This window comes from Festucalex cinctus, chromosome 6, assembly GCF_051991245.1.
Source record: "Festucalex cinctus isolate MCC-2025b chromosome 6, RoL_Fcin_1.0, whole genome shotgun sequence".
NCBI classification, from domain to species: Eukaryota; Metazoa; Chordata; class Actinopteri; order Syngnathiformes; family Syngnathidae; genus Festucalex; species Festucalex cinctus.
Window position 1 is genome coordinate 10310419 of NC_135416.1, and position 18564 is coordinate 10328982.

At 39.6% G+C, this 18564-nt stretch overlaps 1 protein-coding gene across 3 annotated transcripts in view; it reads right to left on the reverse strand.

The window, feature by feature from the left end:
* mast1a (microtubule associated serine/threonine kinase 1a) overlaps window positions 1–18564 on the reverse strand; it is a 66643-nt gene that overhangs the window by 7303 nt on the left and 40776 nt on the right. For all 3 annotated transcript variants that reach the window (XM_077524409.1, XM_077524408.1, XM_077524410.1), the window contains 18 exons: window positions 18334–18543; window positions 18161–18262; window positions 15517–15649; window positions 14369–14436; window positions 13339–13415; window positions 12717–12925; window positions 11903–12041; window positions 11221–11353; window positions 10667–10832; window positions 8465–8566; window positions 8269–8391; window positions 8075–8184; window positions 5086–5249; window positions 2739–2983; window positions 2412–2666; window positions 1184–1416; window positions 834–956; window positions 514–650 (listed from right to left, as the gene is read on the reverse strand). In XM_077524409.1, the coding sequence (XP_077380535.1) occupies window positions 514–650; window positions 834–956; window positions 1184–1416; window positions 2412–2666; window positions 2739–2983; window positions 5086–5249; window positions 8075–8184; window positions 8269–8391; window positions 8465–8566; window positions 10667–10832; window positions 11221–11353; window positions 11903–12041; window positions 12717–12925; window positions 13339–13415; window positions 14369–14436; window positions 15517–15649; window positions 18161–18262; window positions 18334–18543 (2729 nt within the window). The remainder of the gene's footprint in view (window positions 1–513; window positions 651–833; window positions 957–1183; window positions 1417–2411; window positions 2667–2738; window positions 2984–5085; window positions 5250–8074; window positions 8185–8268; window positions 8392–8464; window positions 8567–10666; window positions 10833–11220; window positions 11354–11902; window positions 12042–12716; window positions 12926–13338; window positions 13416–14368; window positions 14437–15516; window positions 15650–18160; window positions 18263–18333; window positions 18544–18564) is intronic.

An 18564-nucleotide genomic window follows, 5' to 3' on the forward strand; every position in this document is an offset into this window, starting at 1 on the left:
TTAAATAAAAAACTTGTCTCAAAGAAAATGTGCTTGTACAAAAATACTATTGCACAGTTTTGACTTCTGCTAGTTTTAAGTGGTGCATAATTGTAATACATCATATTGAGTGGCTTTTAAATCTAAATATCCTTTCATCCATTTCCTGCATTGGTCTGTATTTTTCTGTTAAACCTCTCAGTGTCCAATAAAAGTAAGCCCAATTATCGCATATCCAAAATGTTTTGGTTTGTTTGTTTTTGGGAGCTTTATTTCTCCTTGTTTTTGGTGGGAACATATAATGAATGTTTATCAGTGTTTTTTGAAGAATGGGTTTAAATAATTCTTTTTCACCCCATTGCATTTCAATGGCTGTAAATTATATATAAATTTTTGCTATTCAAAGGCCAGCCCGGTCGGAATCAATTTTAGTATTTTACACATTGAATTAAACATGTAGTAAAAAATACACGGGTTCAAACTATCCGTATGTGCCAAAACACGATTAGACAGCAATGATGTGATAGCTCGTACCTGTCCTGGCCGTCCTTGCCCACGGTCCTCTTATGTCTGCGAGCCATTTTACACTTATAACTGGCCTTGCGGGCAGGACCAACTTTAATGGAGGTGTTCTCGAACGGCGTGGTTGTCACTGTCACCTTGTTGCCGCTCTATGTGGATGAGAGCCAATAAATGATTTAAGCACTCATGCGTAAACTCATGAGTTGTGAAATTAACCAAACACGACAAACAAGTTCTGAATATTTGAGTCATTAAAATTAATTGCACTATAAACACAAGCACATTCAGCAAATAAAATAAACATATTCCTATGTAAACCAAGTTATTCCTACCTTGAGGATAAGCTCGACCACCTCAGTGTGAACCAGACCATGGACGGGCTCGCCATTCACATGAGTGATGAGGTCGCCTGCACACAGACCAGCTTCCTGGGCTGGACCACCTTCCTCCACATGCTGTCAACACATAAATAAGACTAAGGAAACATCAATTGCTAAAATACCCAAATGGAAGACATTTAACCATCCCTAGTTTAAATTTATGATACTGTGTATTGCAATATTGACTGTAAATGACATACATAAAACATATGCAGTAGATTAATATCTTTGGCCTAGGCAGGAAGTTGGAGCTCTACAGAGACAAATTTGATTTATGGAAGCAGTGAGCACAAGTTTCTTACCCAGACTATATGATGCACGCTGTAGATATCGCTGTCTCCAATATAGACCCTGATGGCCCTGAGGGTGAAGCCGTATTTCTTTCCAGAGCGATGGATGGTGATAGGCGAGCGCAGCACGTTGACGGTGGGGAAGAAGTCTCGGCTGGGCGAAGAGTCGCGAGATGAGGGATTGGAGGAGAAGGAGTGGGGGGACATGGGACTAGCCAACGGAGAGAAGCCACCGTGCTGATCCACTGAAAGAGGCAGACAGTAAGAGACGCGCTATTAAGTTTATCAAAGGTTCTTTTGGACATACGCCATATTTCCTCTGTTTTAGGGAACGTGAGCTGGGATTAGACCGTCGTGAGACAGGTTAGTTTTGCCCTACACAATATTTGTCCAATTCTTGGCTTTTGTTTAAAATTAATAATAGGATATAAAAAAAAACACTTAGGGAGCTGAAATTTTACCCATATTGTTAAAAAATGTTGAAGTACCAAATGGCACCTTCCATTTCTAAATTATTATTGTCATTATTATATGTGGGAGACACATTCTTAGACACAGGTAGTATTTGTACAATGTTTGGCTCCGTTGACTTCCATTATAAATCTTTTTTTTTTTTCACATTTTTGATGCACTGTACACCTGATGTGTTACAGTGCATTTCCCATGATTATCCAATTTATCCGTTCAGTGGGGCCTAAACTAAACATGGAAAATTAAAAGAAAAACGTGAGTTGAGAGGCTTAAAAGCCATAATCCACCAGGTGGCGCTAGAGAGCAACTTTTTAGTTTTGCTTGAGCTGACGTATGTCTTTGCCAAGCCAACCATAGTTACACCAAAACAAGCTGGCATGGTCAAAAGGACAATTCTGACAAAAACGTGTTTTATGTACATACATAGTTTTGCTTATTGCACACTATCGCTTTTATTGTCCAAAGAGGGCATCAAAATTAATAAATAAATAAAAACTATAGATGTATGGATATGTTTGATGCCACTAAACAATTTGAGTGTTAAGAGTAAAAATAATAAAATATGTATATATATATATATTCATAAATAACTTTGAAGAGAGGAGCCAACTCTTGTCTAAAATACCGCGAGAAGGGTAAAAATAAATAAATAAATAAATCAATAAATCCCACACGATTTTTTGGTTTTTGTTTCTTAGTGGGTGCAGCTTAAATAAGATAGATAAATGCCATCATCAAACAGACACTTCCCTTTCCCCATCATCCTTACCAGAAGGTATGATGACAGACAGGGCCGTGGCCGAGGCGGATTTGATGACCTTGTTTCCAGTTCTGGAGTTACGTTTCTCCCCATCTCCAGACAAATGCGGGTGACGCGCCCTCCGGAGGACCAGGTCATTGGTGGCCCGGGCGCCGAGAGGGTCATAAAGAGGCGTCATCACATCGCGACCGACTGCTGCAGGAGCTGGACCCAATGTGTTAATGCTCACAATTCCATGTGTTTCTCCTTGCTTGGGCGACTTGTCTGTAAAGAATCATGTTGAAAGATCGGGAAAATGTGCTTACAAGTCGGTAATGATGTCATTCAAACACCCACCTGCTCCATTGATCTCTTTTAAACTGTTCCTCGGCTCCCCGTGGTGTATTGACGGAACACCGGTCCCATCCAGGGAGGTTCCCCGGACCCTAATGGGGGTTGGCCTCGTCACAAATTCGGATTCGCCCTCGATGGGGGAGGCAAAGCGATGCGTGTCCATCAGCGCCGAGAAGCGTCGGCGTGCGCCCAAAGGAGGACTGGCGTCACCCTCCATGTACAGTGACTCTGAGCAGGAAAGGCGCTTCCTGCACAGAACGCCATGAAAACACAGCAGACAGTTCAGGATTTTACGATGGAGTATTAAAGGCACACTGGAATGAAGACAATAACACAACTGCTGTGAGGCTGCAGTTTCAAGACCTTAAAGGGAGAAATACTGTTATTTGAGGTCCAGCATTTTCCCTCGTAAAATGGTACTGCCGCACAATCAAGGAGACCATGTTTGAGCAAATAAAATATTGTATGTGACTGGTAGTCATATACTGGTTCCTTATCGCTATTAATCATGCCCCTGGTAATCATTTAGACCAGGGGTCTGCACCCTGTGGCTATTAAGTCCCTCTCATGTGGTTCTCCGTGGGAAGAAAAAAAAAAAAAAAAAAAAAAAACCCAGAAATTATATATATATATATATATATATATATATATATATATATATATATATATATATATATATATATATATATATATATATATATATATATATATATATATATATATTAGACATTTATTGTTATTTTTCAGATAAAATATTTTTAAATGAATTAATGATATGTGATTGGCTGGCGACCAGTTCGAGGTGTGCCCCGCCTGCTGCCCGAGGCCGGCTGGGATGGGCTCCAGCACCACCCGCGACCCTCGTGAGGAGTAAGCCGTCGGTAAAATGGATGGATGCATGGATGGATGTATGGATGGATGAATTCATGATTTAGATGTAAAAAAAAAAAAAGAATAGTTAAACGTTCAAAAAATGTCAGTCCAAATTTTAAATTGTCAGAAAAAGAGACGACAATTGGATGAAAAGGTTTTTAAAAATGACCTAAAAGCATCCAAAAAGTGACTATAAGATGTTCAAAAAGGAAGAGGAAAAACAGACAACTACCATAAAATTCCATGAAATGGCCAAAAATGTCAGAGAATATGTCCGCAAAACTGGAAAAATAAAAATAAAAAAATAAAAAAATAAATAAATCTGAAATTGATAGCAAAAAAAAAAAAAAGAAGAAGAAAAAGGGCAGTACATTATTATTTCATTCATGATACTGTTAAAATGTTTTGTGGCTCCAGACAGATTTTTTTGTTATTTCTTTGGCCTAAAATGGCTCTTTTGACAGTAAAAGTTGCTGACCCCTGATTTAGACAAAATGTGTTTAAAAAAAAAAAAAGCAGGATTTTCCTCCAATATAAGCTTCGTAAAAATGACTCATAACAGTGAGATGAACCAGATACCTACCATGTAAAAAAGAAAATCCAATATGTCAGGTAATAAATACAGCATCTTATCAATGTGCTCTATCTCGGTTGAATTCAAAATGTATGAATCATTCATTTCATTTGAATGTAGCCGGCTGATTTTTGCTTTAAGGACTGAAATAGAGTTATGGGATCTAATTGCAAACCCGTTCTGTTGCACGTGCGCTCTTATCTCTAATGGATAAAACCAGCAGGTAGCTGCAAGCGTGACAAGCATAGATATAGCGGCACTGCGGAATTATGTTTAATAACTCCCAGGATCAGCTTGCATTTTTCATGTCGTCAAGCTAAAAATGGAAACCCTGCGGCGGTGAGAAGTCTTTTAGATTTTCTATTCAACACCATTGTGACAGATGAGAGGTGAAGGAGCCGCATCTGCCTATTATCAAGGATGACTGAAGCACTTGTAGAGTTCTCTGCATAAAATCTACCTGCAATCACACTTTTTAAGAAGCGTAGTGTGGATTTTTAGTGAGACAAGCAGACAGATTTGGGTTATTCAACACCCTAGAAAAGAAATGACCACTTAAGGGTTAAAATTCAAGTCATTTGGGCCCTATTTTTGTGCCCAGTGCAAGTCATGACTGTGCAAACGGGTGGAGTTTTCTTTCGTTTGGTATTTTCCTAAACTAGCACTTGTGGGAGGGTACACAGACAACTCTTAAACCTGGTAAACTAGACTTGACCTTTACACGAAAATGAATATGCGCCCATTTTACGTCAAGCACACGTGCACCTGTTCACAAAAAATATGGCCAATTGTGTGAACTCACTCAAGAAAGTGCCAAGACGAGTTTCAAGGAGGCAGAAAGTGGCCATGCAGTCAGGCTACATTATGTTGACCAATATCCAGAGCGTTCGCTGCACTGCTTACATTTCAGGAGATCCAGTCCTCCAGCTTTTGTCCCGCATGCTGAAGCTTCCCAGGCTCTCTCTCTTGGTCACCTTGTCCTCCCTTGAGCCCTTGTGCTCCCGACGGGACACGGACGTGGAAACTTTCTGCTCCAGTTGAGAGAGATGCTCCATGCTGCTGTACACCTGCAGGAGACAGAGGCAACAATAAAGATACATGGTCAGCACCTGTTTGGACTGTAAATTAGTGATGGGACTATCCAATATTTTTAGAATTGATTAATCTATCGATTATTCAATTGATTAATCAGATTCATTTTCATTTTGCATTAAAGTGTATTACAAAACCTCTTTTTCCACGATTACTAATAATTAATCAGTGATTGGTGTTTATTTTGTACTTTGTAGTAGTATAGTGATTAAAAAAAGGGACTTGATGTTGTATTATGTGACCGGTTCGGTCATTGTTTTCCAAAGTAAAAACGGATGTTTGCAAATTTCTTATTTTGATTAAAAACAGAAGATAATCAGTCTTCTTTCCTGAAGGACTACAGAAATCACTTAACAATTACTACTGATATGCTGAAATTAGTGGATTTGGACAATTTTAAATTAATAAATGGATCCTATGGATTACTAGATTATGAAATAATTGTTGATTAATTTGCTAATCGATTAATTTTGACAGCTCTAATTGTAATTAATGCAAGAAGAGACGTGCAGTTGTGAGCGAACTGATTCATATGCTGGCCAAGTTATAAACTGATATTTTCTTAACTTGTTGAATGGTTATTGTTTAGTTGAAAATGACACCAAAAAGCGTCAAAAGATAAATTCTATCTGTTCTGGATATATCGAGGGTCCAGACCAATAAGCCAAAACCCCCAAAAAACTGGCATGTATCCTACTTCAACATTAAAAGAGATTAGACATAAAATAGCGGCCAAAAATTAACAATGACTACAACAGTAACATTTAACAGATATTGTTGCTTTCAAGCTTACTATTAATAACTTCATGCTGTGAAATCATATCGAAGGTTGCAAAAAGTGGCACCTGAAGATAAAGACTAATAAAGTCAATGCTGTACAAGCAACCACACATTCACACAGCTTATTACCTGCTACTGGAATGTGTGTGGGTTGAGGACAACAAGAGCAAGAGCGGAATCAAGAGAAACTAGACGGGACTTCATCTGTTCACCATGGTAACGAGGAACAGCTGAAGACTCAGCAGCAAAGCGATGTCGACAGCCAGAATATATTTGTGGCATATTTCATCAACATATATGGAGGCCGGTCACTTTTTCATTCTGGAGTGATATTAAGTCCACTGCTGCACTTATTTCTAAAGCACATTTTGTCTAGTTGAGCCTATTTGTAGAATATATTGCAGATGTTTGGTACATTTTTTTCTTTTATCAAGCTATTGCTAGAACTGCAATAATGAGTACCAAGTTGTTTTATAGCACCATACAATTTAAACATCTTTTAACATCAATTATTACAAAAAACATTTGACTCAGTCAGGGCCAATCAATCCTCCAATACAACTATAAATATATAAAAACGTATTGTTATGCAATAGCCCCTTGAGATGAGTCACCTCTTTTAGATATAAACACAACACAATACTTAAAGGGGAAGTCAACCTTAAACCATTCTTGACGATAATATGTTATATGTGACCTCACTAGTCTAAACATGACATTCTGATTAATATTACATTTGTGGAATATAAGCTATGAAGCAAAATCCAGCCGTTTTTATCCATCTCACAGAGTGGCCATTTTGCCACTTGCTGTTGACTGAAGATGACATCATAGTTGATCAGGGCTCAGGTAACAACCAATCACAGCTCACCTGTTTTCTGAAGCTGAAGCTCATTTTCACTCAACAGCAAATGGCAAAATGGCCGCTTTCTGATTTAGCTAAAAACGGCTGGATTTTACTGCTTATCTCATATTCCACTTCCGTAATATTAACCCATTCAAACCCAAAAACATTTAAACACGGTTTTTAATACATTATCTTTCACTCCCAAAAACGTGATTAAACGTTTTTCACATTTTTTTATTTTATTTATTTTTTATTATTATTATTTTTTGTACAAGAGCATACAGAGGGCTTTGATGCAGCACCATGAAGAGGTGGCATAAAGCAATGGTAGTTATTCCAAAAAACGGCCAGCAAGTGGCAGCAGAGTATAAGAAATCAGCCAGAGCCATGTTGCGACAAGCTCTTTTTGTCAGTATTTTCAACAGGAATGTGAATATTGATTAAATGTAGATGTATTCTTCTAATACTAATTGCTGCAAAACGGAAACAGATGCAAATATACTTTCTTTTTTAATCCGGATGAAAGAAGAGACTCTAATCTTTCTTTTGGTAGGTTCCATGTTTTTGTAGCAATAGAACACAATATTCTGTGGGCCTTGCAAAATCAGTCAAAATCCAGTAAAACAACCGGTAGCAAAGGGGGTTGCTTCAGTGAAAATGGCGGTGAGTGAATGAGTTAACCAGAATGCCGTATTTAGACTAGCAGGGCTGCATAGGAACATATTAGCAAGAAATTTTTAAAGGGTTGACTTCCCCTTTAAATTGATTCAAGTGCAACCTCAATGGGACACTTCTGATCAAACATGGAAAGTAGGACTGGCATGGAATACAGAAAAAAGGCAGAAAAAAAATTAGAACATCATTAAGACGTTTAAAAGTCCTATGATGAAGATAAGTGAGAGGTTCGACACAATGAACGGGAGCAGAAAAAAAATTGAGATGCAGTGCTAAACAATGAGGATCATAAGGTTCAGAGGAACTCGAGCACGGATGATAAAGTCTAGAAAAGCACTCCAGGCACAGTCGGACCTCATTTGTGTTCCTGTACTCATTTAATCACGGAGACGGCTGAGCGAGTGTGACTATGTAGAGGTAGCCCAGCTGGAAGGAGGGTCGTAAGAAAGATAGTGACAGACAGAACAAGCTCAGAGAGATTAAATAGGAGATTCCGACCTTGCTGAATCGAGGGGAGCAGGAGGAAAACTGTCTGATCTCCACCGGCTCGTCATCATTGGTGTCATCCCCGTCGTACGTGTTGATGTGGCGGTAACGATCGGAGCGTGCTGGCGCAGACAGTAAAAAATATATGAGGTGTCACTTGAACGCATGACACAATCACCGCGCGTCCTAATAGAGATGAAGCGTACTATCAAAGTAGCTGGTGTCCTCCTCCGACTCCAGATGAGGGACGAACTCGGCTTTCTGTCGCAGCAAACTATTCCAGTCGAGCTCCGTGAAGAACGGGTGCTCCTTCACTTCAAACGCTCCACCTGACACACACAAAAACGTCGCGAGTAAATGTGCTCTACGGGTGGAAGAGATGGCGCAAGAGTCAGTCGGCACCTGTGCCCAGCCTCACAAGAGGGTTGGTCTGCAGCAGGGCGGAGATGAGGGCTTGTGCCTCCTCAGGTAAGGCGTCGTCGCCATCGGGCCAAACCATATTATCTGACGGAACAAGAACATACTCTGTAGTAAATACGAATATGCAAGTCAAAAAGCTCAATCTTTTAAAGTCACTGTTTGAAAGTGCTATATAAATAAAGATGACTTGACTTGACTATTTAGTGCATGAGAATTGCAATATTAAAGTCAAGTCAAACATTTTCTTTATTATGTTCTATGTGCCCCCACTAGTCTACAGGGTACTCTGATTAATATTGCATTGGTGGAATAAGAATTCATCAGAATAATCCATTACCCATTTTCATCCATCTAAGCGCAGCCATTTTGACATTCTATCACCTCCTGCTGTCGGGTGGAATTGACGCTGAAGTGGCCTCAGGCTCGCATTAGGCTCGCATTGCGAAGGTCACGTGACCAAACCCAGAAAAACAGACGAGCCGTGAAGGTTGAATGTCAAAATGGCTGCGCCTTGAGATGAATAGAAATGGGTGGATTTATCGGCTTAATTTGTATGCTACCAATGCAATATTCAGACTAGTGGGGGCACATATAAAATATTATTCACAAGAACATTTATTTTATTTATTTATTTATTTATTTATTTATTTATTTTACTTGACTTCCATTTTAAGGACAAAAAAAAAAAAGTATACCATGAGTGGCAAGAAAGGAAAGTGGTCGTATAATCACTCAGTTAAATAAAATGACTGTTTTCCATATGAATTTTACCGAGTTGATAAAGAAAAAAAATATAACAATCAAATCAGGGCCAAAGTCACTCAGTATGTAAAACCTGGTTACATCTGATTTCAACTGAATTTGACACTTCTTGGCGCACTTGCACTTTTTTTTTTTTTTTTACTTTGCAACGAGAGGGAATAACACTCTTGAACTCCCGTATGCCAAAGTGAAGGGAGCATATGGCTCCTTTTCTCACCATCCTCTGGGGAATCTTACAACTTCATACACATTGAGACCGTCAACAAGCCGATGCTGGAGCAGCACGCGGCCAACATAAGGACTGTGACAGTTTGCAAAGACACGATGGAGGTGCTGCAGGAGTTGACTGTCATCGACTGCTTTTAGGTTTTAGTGATAAATTATGGAAAGGATCCATCCATCCATCCATCCATCCATATTTTTACTTGTAATTTGATGTGGAAATTTTTGGAAGAGCAATGTGATCAGACATTTTTTTTTTACACTGCCCTACATGTTTTTCAAAAGGGGACAGTGTTGTTACTTGATGTGATTCCAAGACTTTACTGAGCAACAGGCACATTTTTCATTAGGAAAAAAACTCAACCTGTCGTTGTTGGCAAACCCCAAACAAAAAATGTTCAAAAAGTGGATACATGTTAAGAGTGCTATGTAGTAAATCATGTTTTTTTTTCCCCTGACTATAAATATACATTGCTGACAAAGGTAGAGCTGGGCGACGATACAAAATTTGCAGTAACAATTAACTCACAAACGTATAAATGTTTTTTAATACTTTGTCATGCACCAAAAATGTATTTATACTTTTATGTTTTTTTATGCTAGCAGCTAGAGCATACAGAAGGCTTTGATACATGTCATGACGTGAAGAGGTCGCTTAAATCAATGGTAGTTATTACAAAATACGTCCAGCAGGTGGCAGCAGGGTATAAGAGATCAACCAAGGCCATGTTGCAACAAGCTCTTTTTCCCAGTGTTTTCAACAGGTTTGAGAATAATGATGAAACTTAGCAATATTCCAATGCTAATTGCTGAAAAATGGAAACAAATGCAAATATACTTTTTTTTTCCCTGATGAAAGAAGGGACTCTAATCTTTCTTTTGTTAGGTTCCATGTTTTATAGCAATAGAACACAATATTCTATATCCCTTGAAAAATCAGTCAAAATCCAACAAAACAGCCAGGAGCGATTTTCAGTGAAAATGGCTCGGAGTGAATGAGTTAAGTGAAACAGGATATTTTTTGTAGTTTACTTAATGACAATTGATAGCAAATTGATTTTGGAATCACGGAAACAACTTCAAACAAGTACAGCGTCTAATGATGTAAATTAAATGGAAATATTTAGATTTTCCTTCTAATAATAAAAAACAATGTCCAATCTAAATGGGTCACCACTGCCACTCGTAACATGTTCTCACCGGTGATGACCTGTCCAAACAGCTCCTCAGGTGTATCCCCAAAGAAAGGCACGCAACCCACAAGGAACTCATAGAGGATGATCCCCATGGCCCACCAATCCACCGGCTTGCCGTAGCCCTGACGGAGAATCACCTCTGGGGCGATGTACTCTGGAGTACCGCACACCTGAGGGCCGAAGACGGCGAAACAACAACAAAAAAGAATCAAATCAATGAGTGCAAAATCTGGCTTGTTAAATTCCTGTGTAGAAGGCAAACAGAGTTGCCAGAGGGACTCATGCATCACACTGACTGATTACGACGACTATCATTTGTAAAGAGCATAAACAATAGCTATAATGGGATTGCCACAAAGATGGAAAGCATCATGCTTCACTGATTCAGCAAGCATGATTTTGTGAAGACGAATGAGACTCGGCAGGGTGGGACGCACCCCTGCAAAAGATGGAATGATTCTTTTGATTGTCATTTGACCGTGCATCAATCAAGCGTCCTGATTTGAGCACATTTCACCTCATTGTCGTGCCCGTGAAGGAGACTTGAGAAATAAGTACCTGCTTATCCAGGAACTCTCTGGCGTCTTTTTCAATGTGTCCTTCATACAGATTGGTAGTGAGGCTCATCAGGCCCATTTTGGACAAGCCGAAGTCTGTCAGCTTGATGTGGCCCATGGAGGTGATTAACAGACTACAATAGGGGAAAAACAATCGCTTGTGTCATATATGACAGACATACATTGCATTGTTGACCAGACTAGTGAGCAGGAAAAACAAAATACTTTGAAATGTTGGCACAACTCTACAGTAAAGCAGCCGTGGAGGATTTTCCACTTTTGTTAATTTTCTCCCAACATTTGATGCAGCAGGTGGATTGCGGCTGATCCAAATTGGATTGTTTGGCCTTGGCAGAGGTCTGCGCTAAACTGAGTGCCATTTGAGTTTGTCAAGTATCCAATCTTGTCCAATTGCTGCTTTTTTTTTTTTTTTTTTGGCCTTTGAGGTCTCTTTAGCCTAAACCCATTGTGCTCTTTGTCAATTATGTTTCCTGGTAACCTTCATTTGGATTAAACTCTCAACTGGCCTCACTGCAGCACCAGTACATTCCCATGTTCATTAAGGCTCAACCTTACTTAACTGAAGCACTTTAATTTGGCAAAAATAATACACAGAGGACAATATATACAATTTCACTTTCAATTTTACACATAGTAACCATGAAAGATCATTGAGGACTGACTTGTCTGGTTTCAGGTCTCTGTGAACAATGCCATAGTTGTGCAAGTATTCCAGGGCCAGAACGGTCTCAGCAAAGTACATCCTGGCCAGCTCCAAAGGTAGAGCCCCGATGTTCTTCAACAAGGTGGCGCAGTCACCACCTGCACACATTAAGTAGCAAGTTAGTTACACCATGCACGACTCGTGACGCCATTGCTCAATTAGATCCTGCAAACACTTGAGGAGTAAATAACACGAAGCTGAAGCTGCCAAGTGCATAGAAACAATTCAATGTGCGGCACAGATGTCAGATGTCACCTGATGAAGACTTAACACCTCAGAGATTATTGTGATTTAATTTAAAAGTGAATTGAACATTTTACAGTATTTCATTGCATATTAAAAAATAAAAAAGTACCCCCCCCCAAAAAATAAATAAATAAATAAAACAATAAAAAAATGTATTTTAACTTATTCACTCGCAGCTATTTCATTGTTACAAAAACCTACCAAACCTACCCATCAAGATTTCTATCTGTTTCCGTTTGGCAGCAAATAGCATCAGAATATAGCTAGGTTTCATCATTATTCACAAATCTGTTTAGAATTGTGGGGAAATCAGGTTGTTTTCAACATGGCCCTTGTATACTCTGCTGCCACCTGCTGGCCGTTTTTGTAATTACTACCATTGCTTCACCCCTTTCTCTGCAGTTGAGAGGCTGCATTCAGTATGCTCTAGCATAAAAAAAAGAAGTATAAATACATCTTTGGGACACTTGAAACATTTAAAATAAAACGTATTTAGACGTTTTTGGGAGCAAATGAGTTAATCTTACCTTCAACGTACTCCAGCACCATGCACAAGTGTTTGCGTGTTTCAAAGGAACAAAACATGGAAACAACGAAGGGGTTCTCTGCAAAGGTGAGGATGTCCCTCTCGACAAAGGCCTGCTGGATTTGGTTCCTCAAGATCAGATTCTGCTTGTTGATCTTCTTCATGGCAAAGCGCTGTCGGGTCTCCCTGTGGCGCACCAGATAAACGGCCCTGGAAAGATTGAGAACAGATGACGAATAAACATACATTTGTCTTTAAACTAAGTCAAGTCAAAAATGCTCGTTATAATAATATGTTCTGCAAAATAAGCTGCAAAATCCAGCCGTTTTTATCCATGACATGGGGCGGCCATTTTGCCAATTGCTGTCAACTAAAAATTACATCACAGTGCCTAGACCAAACCCAGATAACAGGCGAGCAATGATTGGTCATTGCCCCAGCCCCAAATGATTACATGTAAACATTCCCAGGAAATCACAATGTCCTATCACTGGTGAGGTATTTGTAGCCCTTGTGGGCTACTTGTTGGTGACCCTAATCTTTACAGTATGCTCATTTAGTTAAGATCATACATTACAAATGTGAATTGTGATATATGTGTGTCATGCAGTCGAGTGCTTTACCCGTAAGCGCCATTGCTGATTAGTTTGATGCTCTGAAAGTCTTCCTCACTTGGTGGTTTGATGGCTCTCCCCTTACCCTGGTAATAGAGACATTCAACACTTACAAAGGAGACTCAAGAGTGATGTTTTTTTTTTTGTTTTTTTTGTTTTTTTTAATCTCTCTTAGGGAGAGGATGTTTTCATCACTTTTGGTTTGGATTGTGAAAAAAATACTTCACACATTTTCATGGAACTTTACCCTTAACATTTTGGTGTCAATTGCATTCTTTATTTATTTATTTTGCACATTTGTCACACTGCTGTATTTTGGTTCATCACCATATGTAAATCCAAAAATGCAGTTTCTAACTGATGAATTTATTTATTAAGGGCATATCTGGCCATACAGTAAAGGCCAAAAGTTTGGACACACCTTCTCATGCAATTTTTATGACTATTTGCATTGTAGATTCTCACTGAAGGCAACAAAACTCCAAATGAACACGTGGAATTTTGTACTAAAAGGTGAAATAACTTAAAACATGTTTTATATTCTAGTTTATTCAAAATAGTCAGTCACTCTTTGCGCTGATGATTTTGTTTTTACACACAGTTGGCATTCCCTCGATGAGCTTCAAGAGTCGTCACATGAAATGATTTTCCAACAGTATTGAAGTGAAGGAGTTCCCAGAGGTGAGAATGCCAAGAGTGTGCAAGAGTGTGCAAAGCTATTTTGAAGAAACTAGAATATAAAACATACTTTCAATTACGGTATTTCACCTTTTTTTGAAGTGCATAACTCCACGTGTTCCTTCTTAGTTTTGATGCCTTCAGTGAGAATTACCAGTGAAGTTTTAGGTTTGGATTTACCCCCCCTTGATAAATAAATGACTCTTTAAACAATTTTAAAACTACATTTTACAATTTAATAATGATCCAAATTACAACTGTTGAGGAGTGCGTTTATGTGCTGAATCATAAATAATGAAGGACATGTGTACGAGCATGTTTTGTCAGCTTCTGTATTACTGAATTTCATTTTGTAGACTACCTCTGTTGAGTCATCGGTCTCTGGCGTGTGTGGACCTTCGCTGTCGTAACTGTCAAGACTCACGATATCTGGTGGGGAAAAAAAACAACACAATAGTTAACAAGAAAACCGAGCTTCAAGACAAAAATAAATTCTTCTTTTAGCTATGGTGGCAGGCGTCTCATATCACAATTCAGACGTTGCGTACAATCACCACAGCCAAGCGTGTCACACAAGGAAACAGCATTAAGAAGAACGCTCCTATTAATTTCCCACGTTTCTTTCAATGCTGCCTCCCACTCGTCCTGTTCTCTGCCAGCAGAAAGCTGCTAATTTCCACTGTTCTTGTACCGCATGTACCGTGCGTGACAGCTGCTGGAGCACACTAATTATTATTTAAATGCTTCGTTAAAGCACACCCCCCCAAAAAAAAGATGCCACAAAGCATTTGATGGAACAGAGGACCATCAATTGTGTCAATTTGGGTTTGATGTGGCACACACAGCCTCTATTATGTGCCAAGAAAGACAAAGTGGGAGAAGCGATGTTGTTAGAGAACATGTGCCCACGTGTGAAGCTGCAAAAATCGTCTTATCTCGAGCAGAATAGATCAGAAAGAAGCCAACTATTTCTCATGGATTTATGAAAAAGGAGCCATTCCAGGCCATTTAGCCCAACAGCTAATGAACAGCCTTGGTTTAGACCGGGCCCATCTGACAGGTGTTAATTAAAGGTTTGGAGGCGGTGATGGTGGCGCTAGAGCCGCGATGATTAATTAGAGACGCTGATGCTGCCACACGTCTACCCGCCGCAATGCTTCCAGCAGCTTAGATTCCAGATGTCACATATTGTCTCATCTAGAATGTCAAAAAATATCTCATTAATACGCCATAACAGAAAAGCTTCAGCACACATGCAGGAGGTAAAATGGAATACAGTTGTAATAGCTTTCTAAAGGGAATTGTTGTCCATTCATTCATAATAAAAAGTCTAAAGTCAGTGAGAAAAACATGTATAGTTAGTCATGTGAGGGTACAAGGAAAGCTCAGTCATGTTAATATGTGAGTTTCTCTTCTGGAACTGACCAATGTCTAGAGGCAATCATTAAAAGCAAATCTTTTTGGTGAGAACACAAAGTTATTTCTTCTTTTCTATTTCCTGCCGCTCACCTTCCAGGGGATCCCTGGTGAGCCCCAGCTGGCTGATGATGTATCGAGGGATGTCCGCCTTCATCAACTGGCCCTCCTTGGCGTGGTCCTCAGCTGCCTCCAACAGATGGTAGAATTCTTCCGGATTAAACTCCTGTTACGTGAGCACGCAGACCAAACAAGCTTCAAAATGGCAGAAAGCCTGGCATTAATATAACGGATGCACAGACATAAAAGCAGATTGGGTTCATTTGTAAAGTGTGAAAAAAAAAAATCTACATTGCTACCTTGTGTGTGTGATAAAGCCCAAATAATGTCTTCTAACACGTTTATATAGATGTGAAAGACAATTTGCACATGGCCCAAGTGTTAATAATGTCTAAAAGATTCCCAAAGAAAATGACTCTTCATGGCCAACTATTAACAGAGAGGAAAAAGAATTTATATCATGGTGGTCAATCTTTTGTCATCTAATTATACTTACTTAATTTTTGGTTGCTATGGACTTTGACTTTAGCATGAGCGACAAAATTCAAAGGTGAATAGGGAGAAGGTCGAGACTATATGTACAACACTTGACTGATTGAAACGGCTGATGGGCTTTGCAAATCTTGTGACTAAATGAAACAATAACAAAACATTGATAAAAATCACAAACTATTATAGATGACGTCTCATATTTTCACATGGTGGACGTGGTTGATTACTGTACTTTGGATGGCATTATATCATGTTGATGTATCTACTGTTGTGGTCAGTGCATGTACATCTTATGCCATTTAATACAACAGACCAAGCAATTCCAATAGTGCCACACAAATTATAGCTACAACATGAACAAAACAACAACAACAACAACAGTGTTGTACAAGAGCCAACTTTAAATTACTTTTTGAAAAGCATCCCTTTTTCCTGTTTTGGTGTCCTGTGGGATCACATCGTGATTTTGATTACAAGGCAGAGCCGGAGGGCTGCCGGGATCATTTCCTCCCGTGTTCTCGTGTATCCGACACGCCCCCACAACCACCCCCCTCTTGACCAAAAAGAATAGAACCAGCAGAGGAGGAAGGATTAACCTCCCTCTCCTCAAGGATCATATTTTTGCAGCTAACAGCCTCCAGACTGGCTGACATTTCCACCACAGCAGACCTCAGCATTGACTGAAATACTAAAGAACCATTTCATCACAGTGTGTTATTCTTGCTAACCGAAAGGGCCATGACAATGTAGGAAAAAAAATAAAAAATTCATTCGCATCTTGTCTGACCCAGTCGACCCCATCTGGATGGTCGTCTTGGCAACAGAACGATGAGCCAAATGTGGGTGGAGTGTCGTCAGTGACAAACGTGTGAGGCCATACGTCAGGTACGTGTTTTTTTCACACACTCTGACTGCATGCAACATGCCAAGGTCATGACTTGTGACCTGTCTGCTTTAATGAACTGCGACGAAATGAGCAGTGTCAGTATTAAAGCTGTCTTGTAAAAAGCATCTTGCAGCTATAAAGTACACCTGCACGTACAGCTGGGAAATAGGGCCTTAAAATATGTATTATTTTTCCCCTCACAAAAATATGATTTGATCCAAAATAGAAATAAGCAAAACATGGTTTGCTTTTTGTTTTTTCCCCTTAAAGGTGAAGTCAACTCCCCCCCAAAATTTTGACTACAACATGCACTAGTCTAAATATGGTATTCTGGTTAATATTGCGTTAATGGAAAATGTGTGAAGCAGCAAAATCCAGCAGTTTTTATCAATATCCTTGCTGTCAAGTGAAAATGACATTACAGTTGCTCAGATCTCAGGTAACAACCAATCACTGCTCAGCTTCAGAAAACAGGGTCGTTACCTGAGCCCTGAGCAACTGTTATGCCATCTTCAGTCGACAGCAAGTGGCAAAATGGCTGCCACTTGAGAGGGATAAAAACGGCTGGATTTTGCCACATAACCCATATTCCACAAATGTCATGTTTAGACTAGTCAGGTCACATAACACATTATAATTTGTCAAGTAATGTTTAAGGTTGGCTTCCTCTTTAAAACATACATGGTTAACTGTTTTTTCCCCCAGCATGATTTTCGAGAATAGAACGTTGTCCTTTTACAAATAATGTGAACGCACTTCCTCGAGAAAAAGGTGATTTGAATGAAAATTCCACTCATGTTGTCTGTTTCTTAGTGGTAATTAAATATTATTGTAAATGTGACACACCACAATGAAAAGAATCAATAAGCAATTGAAATATTAATAAAAAGTGCTCCTCCTTAAGAAAAGGCACAATATTATGCAGAGTTGCTTTTCATCCAATCAGGCTGTATGTGGCCCCTGAACTACAATGTGTTTGACACCCCTGGAATATGTTCTGCAGCATCACAGAACATGTGCTTATTATTACTTTAAGGGCAATTTTGAATATTGAAGAAAGGCTTGCGTTTGTGTGGTGAGTCGCACCTTTGTACAGTTTCCCGGTGGGAAAGCCAAGGAAGCATATTGATTTAGCCCAGTCTATAAATACGACCGGCTCTTCAAATAGCAACCTTGTGGCTACCTGATGTGATACGCCGATTTTCATTACTTCAAGACTCTCTCGCCTACAATTGATTATTGACCGAAGCATTTTCTGTAACTTGAAAAAATAACAACCAAATGTCAGAAAAGTCTCACCAAGCACTCCAGCAGCCTGGCCGGTCGAGATATGATGATAAAGAGCTTCTTGACCAGCTCGATGACGAAGGTGAGCTCTGAACTCTCTGAGCGCTCGTACGCCTGAGGGCAAATAGAAACGAACGGAGAGTCAGTCATGTAGCCAAAAGGAGACGCGAGGCTTTGATACTCACGTCATGCAGGAGCTTCTCCAAGTTTTCCTGAAGTTCGCAGAAGTAAACACTGGTAATGAGACCCTCTCGTGATTTGGTCAGGCAATCTCGGGACAGCTCAGCTATCTGGTGATGGATGAAACTGAGGACGCCGTCAGCCAGAGGTAGAACGCTCTCTGGGGAGTAGTTGTGGATGAACTCTGCTAGCCTCTCCTCCATCTGAGCTGTGGCCTAATGGACAACAACACACTG